The sequence below is a fragment of the Podarcis melisellensis genome (genome assembly GCF_964234715.1).
Source record: "Podarcis melisellensis genome assembly, chromosome: 10".
In the NCBI taxonomy this organism is placed as follows: domain Eukaryota; kingdom Metazoa; phylum Chordata; class Lepidosauria; order Squamata; family Lacertidae; genus Podarcis; species Podarcis melisellensis.
The window spans coordinates 74948322-74963442 of NC_138542.1; the positions used below are offsets into that span (position 1 = coordinate 74948322).

General features: G+C 51.2%; 1 protein-coding gene across 4 annotated transcripts; it reads right to left on the reverse strand.

Annotated features, from left to right (window-relative positions):
* Positions 1-92: 92 nt before the first annotated feature.
* LOC309378730 (transmembrane protein 53-A-like) lies at positions 93-12329 on the reverse strand. 4 transcript variants are annotated; one of them, XM_081927348.1, is made up of 4 exons: positions 11923-12329; positions 7523-7692; positions 1431-2027; positions 93-537 (listed from the first exon to the last, which is right to left on the reverse strand). In XM_081927348.1, exons 2-4 carry the CDS (start codon positions 7605-7607, stop codon positions 161-163), a joined length of 1059 nt encoding a protein of 352 aa, XP_081783474.1. In that variant the 5' UTR covers positions 7608-7692; positions 11923-12329; the 3' UTR covers positions 93-160. The 4 variants fall into 4 exon arrangements, with proteins under 4 accessions (XP_081783474.1, XP_081783477.1, XP_081783475.1 ...); XM_081927351.1 differs by having other exon boundaries at positions 7550-7692; positions 11923-12328; XM_081927349.1 differs by lacking the exon at positions 11923-12329 and adding an exon at positions 8834-8992.
* Positions 12330-15121: the final 2792 nt, after the last annotated feature.

A 15121-nucleotide genomic window follows, 5' to 3' on the forward strand; every position in this document is an offset into this window, starting at 1 on the left:
AGTGAAGGGTTTTTTTGGGTGGGGAGGGTTGCTCCATTGGGACCCCCAAGTCCAGCCACCCTCCCGGTTTCAGCCTCCTGGAGCAGTGCCCGCCGCAGGGATGGCAGCGGCGATGTCTTCCTCCTCTGCTGAGCGTGCATTTCTGGTTCCCTCTCGCTCGCTAAAGTTTCGCCTGGAGTCCGGAGGCGGGCAGGAGGCCCAGCTGCTGCAGGAAAGCGCCCAGCGCCCGGGTGTATTCCTGGGGGTAGAGGCGCAGGTGTTGTGCGTGGCGAGAGACTGGCCACTCCTGCACCTGGACGCGAAGGCCCAGCGCCCGCCAGGCGCCCAGCAGCTGCTGCATGGTGTGGGCGTCACTCAGCGGGTCATTGTGGCAGAAGAAGACCAGCACGGGGCAGCGGAGGGGCGGGCGGTGGAAGGCACCCAGGGCAGCCTCGTAGTGTGCCACGGTGCACGGCCGGAAGAGGCGGAAGTACAGCAGGGCGCCTCCGCGGAGGAGAGGCCGGACGGCCGCAGAGGAGCTGGTCATCCTGGCCACGCCTGGGGAGGGGAGAGAAAGAAGGCTGCTCAAGTACCCCAGAGACAGAGATGCGGGAAGGAATAATAATAATACCCCACCCATCTGACTGAGTCTCCCCGGCCACTCTGGGCGACTTCCAGGTAAAGGTAAAGGGACCCCTGACCATTAGGTCCAGTCGTGACTGACTCTGGGGTTGCGGCGCTCATCTCGCTTTACTGGCCGAGGGAGCCAGCGTACAGCTTCCGGGTCATGTGGCCAGCGTGACTAAGCCGCTTCTGGCAAACCAGAGCAGCGCACAGAAACGCCGATTATCTCCCCGCCAGAGCGGGACCTATTTATCGACTTGCACTTTGACATGCTTTCGAACTGCTAGGTTGGCAGGAGCACCCCATTGCGGGGATTCGAACCACCGACCTTCTGATCGGCAAGTCCTAGGCTCTGTGGTTTAACCCACAGCACCACCCGCATCCCTTGTTGGGCGGCTTCCAACCAAATATCAAAAACAATACAGCGTCCTCGACATTAAAAACTTCCCTAAACAGGGCCACCTTCAGGTGTCTTTTAAAAGTGAAATAGTTGTTTATTGCCTTGTCATCTGAAGGGAAGGTGTTCCACAGGGTGGGCGCCACCACCAAGAAGGCCCTCTGCCTGGTTCCCTGTAACCTCACTTCTCGCAGGGAGGGAACCGCCAGAAGGCCCTCGGAGCTGGACCTCAGCGTCCGGGCAGAACGATGGGGGGTGGAGAACGGACCTCCGGAACAGATTAAGTTTGAGGACCCAGGTGCTACTGTATTCTGAATTCTGCGCTTTGATGTTTTGAATGCCAGCAGTGAGCTGCTTTGGGCACGGCCCGTGGTGAGCAAACTGGTCCCGCCAGCCCCTTCCTCCCCACCCCAGGAGGCCAATTGCTCACCCTGAGCCATATTCTCCAGGCTCCCTGCGACCAGGCTGTCGTAGACACAGCCGCAAATGCGCTCTCCGATGCCGGCGTGCCGCTCGGGGTGTCTGGCAAGGTGCACCATCATCTGGGCAAAGGTGTACCCTCCGATGGAGAAGGCGTGGATGAGGAGGGGTTGGGTGCCCAGGGCCTTGCCCTCCCCCAGGAGCCCCAGGAGCTGCTCCGCGTACGCCAGGCCCCACCGCGGCCACAGGAAGTGTCCCAGGCTGCTCTCGGCCACCAGCACAGCCCAGCCGCGGCCCAGGTAGAGGGAGAGGTACTTGGCCAGGGCACCGGGCCGGGCGCCAAACCAGGGCAGCAGCAGGACAAGGGGCTGCGAGTCGGCAAAGGTGCCCGCAGGCCGGTATAGGCAGACGGTGCGCGAGATGGGCGTCACGGCCGTGCCAGGCGGCAGGGAGGCATGGCTCGCTTCCGGGCTGCCCGCGGGTGGGTCCTCCACCAAGGCGCCTTCGGGTCTGATGGCAGGAGGGGCCTCAGTTTCGGTGGGAGGCATCACAGGCGCCGCTCCTGCAAGGTCTGCCACCTGCACTTCACCTGGGAGGCCAGGCAGCCCTGGAAAATGTCAAAGGACCAGAAGGAACATTTTATCATATGTGGTGGGAATGTAAAAAAGTAAAGAACTTCTGGGAAATGATATATAATGAGATGAAAAAGATGTTGAAATACACATTTTTTAAAAAACCAGAAGCATTTTTACTTGGTATTATAGGTCAGGACGTTAATAGGTAAGATGTTAAATTGTTTTTATGTGCAACAACTGCGGCAAGAGTACAGTGGTGCCTCGCAAGACGGAAAACCCGCAAGACGAAAGGGTTTTCCGTTTGCAAGTTGCTTCGCAAGACGAATTTCCCTATGGGCTTGCTTCGCAAGAAGAAAGCCCATAGGGAAATCTCCGGGGACCTCTTTTAAATGCTGGCGGTGGGGAGCAAAGCCTTCCCCCCCCCCTCCGGCCTTCAGAAGAGGTCCAGGAAGGCCGGCGGGGGCCGAAAGGCTTTGCTCCCCACTGCCAGCATTTTAAAAGCAGTCCGGGATAGCAGGGAAGCGCTTCCCGCTATCCCGGATGGCTTTTGAAGGCAGGCGGGGTGGAGCAAAGACTTTCGCCCCCCCCCCCCCCGCTGGCCTTCAGAAGAGGTCCTGGACCTCTTCTGAAGGCCGGCGGGGGGCGAAAGTCTTTGCTCCCCCCTGCCTGCCTTCCCGGGAGAGCGGAGAAACGCAGCGTGTTTCTCCGCTATCCCGGACGGCTTTTGAAGGCAGGCGAGGGGGAGCAAAGACTTTCGCCCACCACTGGCCTTCAGAAAAGGTCCAGGACCTCTTCTGAAGGCTGGCGGGGGGCAAAAGTCTTTGTCCCCTCCTGCCTGCCTTCCCGGGGACTTCTCCGCTGTCCGGGGCGATTTAAAAGCCCCCGGGAAGGCAGGCAGGGGGGGACAAAGACTTTCGCCCCCCGCCGGCCTTCAGAAGAGGTCCCGGGGTTTTTTAAAATGCTGGCGGGCGGCAGCGAAGGCTTCGCTGCTGCCCGCCAGCATTTTAAGATTGCCCCAGACAGCGGAGAAGTCCTCAGCTGTCCCGGGGTTTTTTAAAATGCTGGGGGTGGGAAGAAAAGCCCTTGTCCCCCCCCCCAGCCTTCAGAAGAGGTCAGGGGACAGACTGTCCCCGGACCTGGTCTGAAGGCGGTTTCCATAGGAACGCATTGATTGATTTTCAATGCATTCCTATGGGAAACCGTGCTTCGCAAGACGAAAAACTCGCAAGAAGAAAAAACTTGTGGAACGAATTAATTTCGTCTTGCGAGGCACCACTGTATTGTTAGCCCAGAAATGGAAATGAGAAGAAATTTCGATGAAAGAAGAATGGCAGACAAAATTAATGGACTATGCAGAATTGGACAAAATGACAGAAAGGATTTGAAACCTGCGGGACCAGAGATTCACAGAAGATTGGAAGAAGTATATGAATTATTTGAAGAGCAACTGTAATCAACAAATTACGCTAGTAGGACTACAAGAGGTTTTGTAAGGAGAAATATACAAAGTGTTACAAAGTAGAAAAAGATAGAGATATTGGTTATGAGTTTGAAATGTAATAGGGAAGATAAGAAATGCATACTGAGAGATTAGACTGGGAATTTTTCAGACAGGATTGATGGAAGTCAAAAATTTGAATAAGATGTAAAAGTATGTTTAATTATTGCTATTATTTATGTATGCGACGACAGCAGCGCGGATACTACTGGCCCAGAGATGGAAAGAAGATAAAGTCCCGACCAGAAACAATCACAAACATGATGGACTATGCCAAAATGGCGAAAATGACCGGGAAAATAAGAAACCAGGAAGAAAGGAACTTTGGCAGGATTTGAGTGATGCTTGAAATGTACTAAAAACTAAGGTAAAAATGGATTATTTAAGACAAATAGAGAAAATATGTGAGGCAGTTGAAAAAGATTGAAAATGGAAACCAGAGAATCCTAAATGCTGATGATGATGTCTAATGTTTGAATTTAAACGTGCAGTGTAAAACTGAATTAAAAAGATTTTTTTATTTAAAAAAGGAAAATGTCAAAGGAGCACATGAGAAGATTTTTGGACAATGTTTATATCATCGTTGTCTGCCACTAGGGGCAACATCTTGGACCCGCCCCCATGTTTTTATTGTAATTATCTGTAAGAATAGAAGAGCCTAAGGAGAGCCTGTGCTGGATCAGGCCCTTGTCCCACCTAGTCCAGCTTCCCCTTCTCATAGGCGCTGAATGGTTGCCTGTGGGAAACCTGCAATCAGGATTCGAACTCAAGATACCTCTCCCTCCAGGGGTCTCCTGCTGCCTCCAATGGTGGAGGCAGAGCACGGATCCTGGCTCAAAGTCATCCACGGTCCTCACCTCCTCCATGAACTGGTCTAAACCTCTTTTAAAGCCATCCAAGTTGATGGCCATCACTGCCTACTGTGGCAGGGAGTTCCACGGTTTAACCAGGTCCTTCATTTGATCTGTCCTGCATCTTCCAACCTTCAGCTTCATCCGATGTCTCCAAGTGCCAGGCTAGGACCTGGGAGAGACCAGGGTTCAAATGCCCACTCAGGCACAAAGCCAGTCCCTGCCTCTCAGCCTGGCCTGCCACACAGGGGGGTTGTGGAGATTAAATGAGGAGGTTGCAGAGTCATGGATATAAATGCAATGCAATAATATATGATCCTGTCTGTATTTGACCAGATAGATAGATAGATAGATAGATAGATAGAGATAGTGGTAGTGATCGTGATCGTGATAGATAAATAGATGATAGATAGATGATAGATAGATAGATAGATATAGATAGATAGAGAGGGGGCTTCGCCCTGCCAGACTTAAGACTTTATTATGAATCAGCAGCTTTTTGCTGGTTGAAGCAATGGCTACTTCTTGAAGACACAGACATTCTTGATCTGGAAGGATATGACAATAGTTTTGGTTGGCATGCATATCTGTGGTATGACAAGGTAAAGGTCTACAAAAGTTTTAAAAACCATATTGTCAGGAAAGCACTGTATAATGTGTGGAATAGATATAAGGATTTATTGGAAAGTAAAACCCCTAGGTGGTTGTCACCAATGGAAGCGAAAGCAGTGAAAAAAATCAACATGGACTCTAATTGGCCTAAGTATTGTGAAATTTTAGAATATGAAGGTGAAAAATTGAAGCTACAAAATTTTGAGAAGCTAAAGCATAAAGTTCGAGATTGGTTACACTACCGTCAGATAAATGAGATGTTTAAGCAAGACAGGAAACTTGGTTTTCAGAAGGAGAGGTCAAAGTTAGAAACAGAATTGTTAGAATCCAACACCAAGAATTTATCTAAAATGTATAATTTGCTGCTGAAATGGAATACACAGGATGAAACGGTGAAATCAGCTATGATTAAATGGGCACAGGATATCGGTCATGATATTATGTTTGATGACTGGGAACAGTTATGGACCACCGGTGTTAAATTTACGGCATGTAATGCCTTGAAAGAGAACATAATGAAAATGATTTATAGGTGGTACATGACCCCAGTCAAACTTGCAAAGATCTACCATCTGCCCAATAACAAATGTTGGAAATGTAAGGAGGCTGAAGGTACTTTTTATCATCTTTGGTGGACTTGCCCAAAGCCTACTGGGAAATGATCTATAATGAAATTAAGAAAGTCTTTAAGTGGACATTTGTAAAGAAACCGGAGGCTTTTCTCTTGGGCATGGTCGGCCAATTGGTACCAAAGAAGGATAAGACATTTTTTATGTATGCAACCACAGCAGCAAGAATCCTGTTGGCAAAGTATTGGAAGATGCAAGAATTACCTACTCTGGAAGAATGGCAATCGAAGGTGATGGAATATATGGGACTGGCAGAGATGACTGGCAGAATCCGTGACCAGAGGAAAGAGACAGTGGAAGAGGACTGGGGGAAATTTAAAACATACCTAAAAAACTACTGTAAAATTGTGGAATGATAAGATGTTAAGGGGTAGGAAACAAAGAATTACAGCTGTAAATCTTAAACTTTAAGAAAACTCAAAAGGGACTTGATTAAAGACTGATTGATGAGTTGCTCGAAAAAATGGTAAAACAAGGATGTGGCGAAGGGAAGGCATGGGGAAGTCAATTTTTGTTGTCTGTTTTTAATGTTTGTGTTTGTTTTGTTTGTTCTTATTATGTGTAAAAACCAATAAAAAATATTATATAAAAAAAGATATAGATAGATAGATGATAGATAGATATAGATAGATATAGATAGATAGATAGATAGATAGATGATATGATAGTGATAGATATAGATGATAGATAGATAGATAGATAGATAGATAGATAGATGATAGATTAGATAGATAGATAGATAGATAGATAGATAGATAGATAGATAGATAGATGATAGATAGATAGAGATAGATGATAGATAGATAGATGATGATGATAGATAGATAGATGATAGATAGATAGATAGATAGATAGATAGATAGATAGATAGATAGATGATAGATAGATGAATAGATAGATAGATAGATAGATGATAGAGAGATAGATAGATAGATAGATAGATAGATAGATAGATAGATGATAGATAGATAGATAGATAGATAGATAGATAGATAGATGATAGAGATGATATAGATAGATGGATAGATAGATAGATAGATAGATAGATAGATGATAGATAGATAGATAGATAGATAGATAGATAGATAGATAGATGATAGATAGATAGATAGATAGATAGATAGATAGATAGATGATAGATAGATAGATATAGATTAGAGAGAGAGAGAGGATAGAGATATAGATAGATAGATGATAATGATAGATGCTAGACAGACAGACAGACAGATAGATGAGAGAGAGAGAGAGAGAGAGAGAGAGAGAGAGAGAGAGAGAGAGAGAGAGAGAGAGAGAGAGAGAGAGAGAGAGAGAGAGATATGCTTCAGGCTGTTTTCTGAGGAACACAATTCCGAAAGGCAACAAACAAGAAATCCATTCCTAGAAGAAGCAAGAGAGCTAGCGAAGGAAACTCCAGAGGCAAGAAGAGGATTGCGAAAGGGCTCAGCTCAAAGATCATCTGGGTAACTCTGGAACTGCAGGAAGTGCGCAATTGCAGGGGGAGGGATGGGGAAGAGAGGCCCCCTAGGAGAACTTCCTGGGGGGGACAGGACACTCCGCCCCCCCACCTGATCCGCTGCGTTTCCATGGAAACAGGGACCGGGACTAACCCCCCTCCCTGCCCCCTGCCTGACCTTAATGCTCTAAATCTCTCCAGAAAGGAAGAGGTGGCAAAGTGCCAAGAGGAGCAGAGAGGCAGAGAATAGCCCCCCTCCCCTGTCTCCGTGGGCCCCATGAGCCCCCCACCTGCATCTTTCTCTCCCCCCCCCCCTGCATCATGGGGCACCCCAAATTCTGCTTACCCCCATGCACACACAGGAGAGGGGGCGGGCGGGGAGCTTTAATCTGCAACCAAAGTTTGGTTGATTAATTAGACTAATTAACCAATTGATTGAAGCATGCAGCCCTAAATAGAAACGTTGTGCTTTTTCCTCCCCTACCGGCATTCGCAAGCTCTAATTGCTCACTCCTCCTTGAAGGGCTGCCCTCTTTATCGCTCCCTAGGAAAGGATCTCGCCGCCCCATTTGGGTGGAAGCGCATTCCGGAGGAGATCACTTCGTATGTCCGGTTGTCCTTGCACATTTCTCCAAAAAAATAAGGCAGCGTGAACTGGAAAAAGGAGAAATACACGGATCATCCAGGCAAGGCACTCATAGAATTGTAGAGTTGAAGGGAACCCCAGGGGCCATCTAGTCTGCCCCCTGCAATGCAGGGATCTCAACTGAATAAGCACTGGTAGATCTGGCCTCTGCTGAAAAAGCTCTGAGGAAGGAGAGTTGGCCACCTTCTCAGGGAGCCTGTTCCACTCAGAATGTTCTTCCTGATAATAATAATAATGATAATAATAATAATTTTATTTATATCCCAGCCGAAGCCGGGCTCAGAGCGGCTAACAACAATAAAAGTAACACAGCATTCTGAAATCAATTCATTTTAAAATCAATTCAGAATCAAATTAATGGCAACCATCGGGTTAGAGTTCTGTAAGGATTACCAGAGGAGGGAGTCGGGCTGCTCCCTGACCAAAGGCCTGGCGGAACAGCTCCGTCTTGCAGGCCCTGCGGAAAGATGTCAAGTCCCGCAGGGCCCTAGTCTCTTGTGACACAGCGTTCCACCAGATCGGGGCCACAGCCGAAAAAGCCCTGGCTCTGGTTGAGGCCAGCCTAACTTCTCTGTGGCCTGGGACCTCCAAGATGTTTTTGTTTGAAGACCATAAGGTCCTCCATGGGACATACCAGGAGAAGGGGTCCCATAGGTACGAGGGTCCTAGGCCGTATAGGGTTTCTATAAACATCAGGAAGAACATTATGAGTCATGACAATCTGATTGACATGCTAAGAAGCAGCCAGTTTCAAATTGGGTTAAGCACCTGTGGGACGCGTTTATCTCTCTGGGCGCAAAGTCCACGGCAAGAATGAGGAAGGGAAGATCTGAGGGGCGGCCGCTGTATACACCAAAGAGGAGAGTCCAGAGAGTCCAACGAGCCAGAAATCCCCAGGAGGAGGGCAGAGCAGCCTTCCGGATCAGGCCAAATCTAGCCCAGAATCCTGTTCTTACAACGGCTGACCTGTGCAAAACCAGCTAGCAGGATCGGAACACAAGACCCCTCTCCTCTCCTGCGACTGCTGCCTCCAACCGGGAAGCCGTCGTGGCTGGTAGCCCTCCATAGCCCCCTCCTCCTCCGTGAATGTGTCTGATCATCTTTCAAAGCCATCCAAGTTGGTGGCCACCCCTGCCCCCCCCCGCCTACCTCACATGGTTGTCACAAGGGCACTCCATCACAACAGAGCACTTTGTACACCAAGAAGCAGCCGCAGCCGCTCCGCGGGCTGGCAAGAGCGAAGCAGACTGGATCAAGGCACGCGGAGTCTGGGTCACAGAGGAGTCTCCCGGTCACTATGGAGACCCCTTGGCACTGTGCCTCCTCCCTCTCCAGCCCTGGAGGTGCCAGGAACTGGCGCCTGTCTGAGCCAAAGACCTGCTCAGGGGGGAAAGGAAGCGAGAATGGGGGGGGGAGCTATTGGCCACAGATGAGCCCAGGATCACCCAGGCCTGGCATCAGTTGGCACCCTTTCACACTTTCCATTTCTTCTCCTTTCATGAGATTTATACATCACTGGATTGTGTAAGAACCTCTAGGCAGGATGCAAAAAGATAACGAGGAGAAAAGCACATGGTTAAACTACTTACACAGCTTAAAATTGGTATCGCCTTTTAAGTTCCTGGGTCAGGCCTGCCGAAACAGGAACGTTTTTAGCAGGTGCTTAAAAGAATACAGGGGTACTCTGGTTTATGAACTTAATCCATTCCGGAAATCCATTCTTAAACCAAAATCGTTCTTCAACCGAGGCGTGCTTTCCCTTTGAGGCCTCCCGCCGCCAGTGCCCTTCCACTGTTCGGATTCCAAGGTAAAGTACTCAAACCAAGACACTATATCCGGTTTTGCGGAGTTTGTAAACCGAATCATTCTTAAACCGTACTGTTCTTAAACCGAGGTACCACTGTACAGTGAAAGATCCTGCCTGATATCAATAGGCAGGGAGTTCCAAAGGAACGGGTCTCATTTGGCCCCTGCAGTAGTGCCAATTCCTCCAATCGGAGCAGCCAAGTGGGCACAGCTGGGGCAAGGTGATCTCGTAAGTAAACCCCGCTCCAGATCTCTGAGCGCCTGTGCTTGAGACTCTGACTTTCGTGAGTTCAATCCCCACGTTGGGCAAAAGATTCCTGCTCTGCAGGGTTGGCCTAGATCAGGCTTCCTCAGCCTCGGGCCTCCAGATGTTTTGGGCCTACAACTCCCATGATCCCTAGCTAGCAGGACCGGTGGTCAGGGATGCTGGGAACTGTAGTCTCAAAACATCTGGAGGGCTGAGGTTGAGGAAGCCTGGTCCCTTCCAACTCTACAAGTCCATTATTCTACGCTGACAAGGTCTTGCTCTTGTCAGCAATCGCGCTGCAGCATTCTGCGAGGACTGCAGCTTTCAGATCGAGAACCTTGCCGTTTTGACTGCCGCCTGTCCTTCTAAGAAGGGGGTTTGCTGCGGATTTGCTGGTGGAATGTGTGCTACAAAGGCCTTCAGATAACCCGTATTTTTTCTCCCCTAAATGAACCTCCTGAAGCTATCAGGACAGCCTACAGACCTTTCCCCTGTTTATCGATTCCGGAGGAACAGAGCCGTTCTCCTCCTCCTCTCTCCAATGTCTACACGCTTCGTATCAGCAGCGCATAAGCCCAGCTCAGGTCCCAAAGGTGACCTCTGCTATTTTTAAGCAGGATAGTTCCTGCAGATGCTTTGCTCTGAGACCGTCCTTCAGTTCTTCAAATTACAGTACAAGAAAGGAGATTCTGCCTCAAGAATCTCCTGATGGCGAGAGCTGCTCGCCAGTGGCGCAGTCTCTCCCTCCGAAGGTGGTGGGCTCTCCCTGGAGGTTTTTAAGCAAAGGTCAGGTGGCCACCTGTCCAGGATCCTTTAGCTGTGCTTCCTGCGCTGCATAGGGTTGGACTGACTCTTGAGGTTCCCTTCCAACTGCAGTTCTGTGGTCCCCAGATAGCGCATGCCAGGCCAACACCCCCCCTCCCCAATTAAGTACAACCAATTTGCACCGCTAGGTAAGCACAGCCAGTCCCACTTCCTCCACCCCAACACACACCTGAGATCCGCAGGTAGGGCTCCTCCTCTAGGGGAGAGGGGGCTTGAGCTCTGAGCTTCCTCTCTGCAAAAAGAGTGGGGGAGCGGGAGGCGGCAGACTGTTGCAGTGACACGGAGCCAGCCCCCTGCCCCCATTGCGCCCCTCTCCAGACAGCTGGGCCTTCCTTTCCCTCTCTCTGGGCCGCTGAAGCATTCCTCCAGGAGCCTCTGCACCTTGTCCCCCCCCAAAAAAAAATCTCCCTTAAGCTCCCCTGATGGGATGCTATGAGTCTTGCACATGACTGTGGCCTGATGGGAAGTTTTGCTCCTAAGCTTCGCTTCTGTACATAATGCTGCACAAACCATTCTAATACTAAGGCATTCACTCACCACCTTAGAATGTTCAGTTCACATTGAGTTCAGGAAAACATTGTACCTGACCCGTTCTTAATGACCACATCTACGGATGAATGTTATATCAATCACTAGTACAAGTTTAAGAAGGAGGTTTTCACGCCTGTCCAATTCTGTGTTCCCTTTCCCACCCTTTAATCTATTGGTGATTAATGACTATATGCAACCTTTGCTTTGTATTTGTGTTAACCAATCAGCAATAAGCACATACGTGGCAATGCTGTAATATTCAATAAAAGAGACTCCTCGAGACTTGCTCGAGAGATGCCTCCCAGATGACGCTCTCTACCTGTCTGTCGTTATTTCAACCCAACACTCCCCCCTCCGAGCAGCTCTAGGGAAACTGGGTGCACCCAAGAGGTGGCTATGGGTCAGTGAATTCAGTCTGGGGGTACTGGGGAGAGGAGGGTATTTGAGGTCCCCCAAGTGGGGCCGTCTTCCCCCCAGGTAGAAGCAGCCCTGGGTGGAAGGAGCCGCGCTCGCCTGCTTTTACGCAAGGCGCGCCCTGGCGGAGAGCGGCCGGCCACCTCCGCGGAGCCACCTGAGCATCGGTGACCCACTTTCCGCGTGGCCCTGCAGCGCTGGCCGGGCTCCTGCCCCCCACCCCGCCCCAAGTACGAGCCCCTCCGCCCCTGCCGGGGATGGCGCTGCAACCGGCCGAGCGCATCTGTTCTCTGGCTCCAGGAGGGGAACTCGGAGCAGAGCTTGCGGGGCTTCTCTGCCAGGGATGCCTGAGCTGCCATCGCAGCGGGTTGGACTAAACGACCCCTGGGACCCCGTCCAACTCGACAATTCTTACCACCTCACATCCGCATGCCTCCCGGGGGTGCGGCTGTCCCGCTGGTCCTGCCTGCGAAGGGTTGAACGAGGTGCCCGGCTCAGCGCCGTCTCCTCGGCGCGCACCTTCCTTCGCCCGGCTCCAGAGCGCCCCTGAGCGCGTGCAGAGTGCCTTGCAAGGAGCAGCGGGTCTCGAGCCAACGGGGAGCGAGACTCGGAAGAGGGAAGACAACCTCCCTGCCCCTGGGGAAGGAGGGAATCTTCGGACGGGCCGCGCGTCTTTGGAGAGGGGGCGCAATGCGCGGAGAGGAGAAGCGGAGCGCCGCGCAGGGATTCCGCCGCCGACCCCTCGCCTTCCCCGGCCGCCTGGACTCACCGCCGCCTCCGGCCCGGAGCTCCGCTCGCCTCGCCCTGCAGAGCGGCCGCCTCCTCGCCTCGGTCCGGCTGGGCTCCGTGCGCCTCCGAAATAGGCTCGGGCAGCAGCCTGGGCAGCTTCCGCCTCCCCGCGGGGCGGCCCCCCCTCCGACCTCGGTTCGGGCACAGACCGAAATTCAACCGGTGCAGCGGCCGCCGCCTCTTCCCCCTTTGCTTGGCGCGGGAGCTGCTAGCGGGCAGGCAGCCAGCTGAGCCAGCTTAGGTCAGGAATTCGGGCAGGAATGTTCCTTTTGTTCTTATTTTTTACTATGTATTTTGTTTTTAAATATATTGCAATGTTATGCAATGAACCGCCCTGAGATGTACGGGTGAAGGGCTGTATACAAATTTAATAAACAAACAGACAAAAGCAAACACTGCCCTAGGGTAGCCTACCATGAAGCAATGTGAGTGCCACAGGCGGCAGGATCCACTGGGGCAGCAAATCCGGGTGCAGATCTTTTCCCCTTCGCCCCTCATGTGGATCTTCCTAAAGATCGAGGAGCTGGAGGAGGCAAGAATTTATGTATAGGTTGGGGGGGTTGCCCCTCCAGCAGATCTCATGCAGATGCAGCCCACTACCAAAACCAGCACAATCATTTTTGTGATTTGTCCCCACAAAACACTTGGTCACAGTTTCTTCCTCTCTATTCAAAGGGCCTCGGCTGCACTATACCAAATGTAAGAATTCCCTGATAAATGTATCTCTGTACTGGCTCACCGGGAAAACTCCAGAAATTCATATAGACATGTGAGCTCAGCTACTCAGCAGCCCCTCTGCCTGACTGATAATCCCTGGCATCCTGATACCTGAGTGCCATACAGGTAGCCATGCCAGAAATAACAAACCCAGATGAAGACAAAAGGGTGTGATTAACTTGGCTGGGAAATGGGGAAATGTAAAGATCTTTTTTGTTACACTTGATAGATGTTTGGTGGAGGGCAAGGAGAACCATGGGGCAGGGTCCAGGATGCTCAGATTACTGCCACCAGACCTCCCCTTTCAAGATGTAACCATGATGTATGAGTGATGTAGTTTTTTTGGGGGGTTAAAGGTAAAGGGACCCCTGACCATTATGTCCTGTCGTGGCCGACTCTGGGGTTGCGGCGCTCATCTCGCTTTACTGGCCGAGGGAGCCGGCATACAGCTTCCAGGTCATGTGGCCAGCATGACTAAGCCGCTTCTGGCAAGCCAGAGCAGCGCACGAAAACGCCGTTTACCTTCCCGCTGGAGCGGAACCTATTTATCTACTTGCACTTTGATGTGCTTTCGAACTGCTAGGTTGGCAGGAGCAGGGACTGAGCAACGGGAGCTCACCCCGTCATGGGGATTTGAACCCCCGACCTTCTGATTGGCAAGTCCTAGGCTCTGTGGTTTAACCCACAGCACCACCCGAGTCCCAATAACATGGGGATTAGCAGCTAATTAAAGTTGGGGTCTTCTTTTGTTGGGGGCTTCCATCTTGTTCCACCTGGTGGCAGGTGGGAGTCCTGTGGCGACAGTCTTCAATCAAGACCAAGCCGACTGGCTGCTCTTTTGCTCTGCTCTTCCTGGCTGGTCTCCTTGTTTTTTGTCCAAGGGAGCCCTCAGATTTCTCCGTTAGTGTGGCAGTAGCGTGGAAACAATAAGAACCCCAAAAGAGCCTGCAGGATCATGCCCATGGCCCGTCCTGTCCAGCCTCCTGTTCTCACAGGGGCCAAGCAGATGCCAGCTAAGGGAAACCTGCAAGCAGGATCTGAGCACGATAGCATTTCTCCTCCTCCTGCAGGGTCCAGCTGCTGGCATTCAGAAGCATCACTGCCTCTGACTGTGGAGGGCAGAGCCGAGCCAGTGTGGTGCAGTGGTTAAGAGCAGTGGACTCGTAATCTGGTGAACCGGGTTCACGTCTCCGCTCCTTAAGAAAGTCTTTAAACCTTGTTTGTTGACCACCAGCATTACGCTTTCCATTTTTAAATCCAGAATAGAGTGGTTGCTTTGGCAGACGATCATCAGGCATCCGCACAAAATGGCCACAACATGAAGGCTCCAAGGCAGGATGATGAAGAAGAGGAGTTTGGATTTGATATCCCACTTTATCACTACCTGAAGGAGTCTCAAAGCGGTTGACATTCTCCTTTCCCTTCCTGCCCCACAACAAACACTCTGTGAGGTGAGTGGGGCTGAGAGACTTCAGAGAAGTGTGACTGGCCGAAGGTCACCCAGCAGCTGCAGGTGGAGGAATCATAGATTGGAAGAGACCATAAGGGCCATCAAGTCCAACCCCCTGCCAAGCAGGAAACACCATCAGAGCACTCCTGACATATGGTTGTCAAGCCTCTGCTTAAAGACCATCTGCATGAGTTTGACCAAACTGTGGGAGGCAGTGGAAGACGGGAGTGCCTGGCGTGCTCTGGTCCAGGGGGTCACGAAGAGGCGGACACGACTAAACAACTAGACAACAACAAAGGCAGCTTCCGTTCTTCTTGCAAAAGGCCCTCTGCACATGCTCCCTCCCTTCTTCAGCAGGAGCTCAGCTCTGCACTGAGCTTATCCAACCATCCAGGCACAGGGTCAGGGTGCGGCCACAGGGCTCGGCCACAATTTCACTCGCCATGCGATGCAGGCAGGCGGAGCAACCCAGTTCTCTGCAGCCTGGAGAAAAGAGGCCTTTCCTGCGCCTGAGTGACCCAGAGTGGAAAAGCCGGGTGAGCAGCGTGAGATCGATGGGCGCCAGTCACACCAGTTGGAGCCTTGTGTGTGCCCTGGAGTGTGCCGAAATGGCAAGGCTGGCTGCGAAACGGAGAGATCAGAATTTGGGATGAAGACT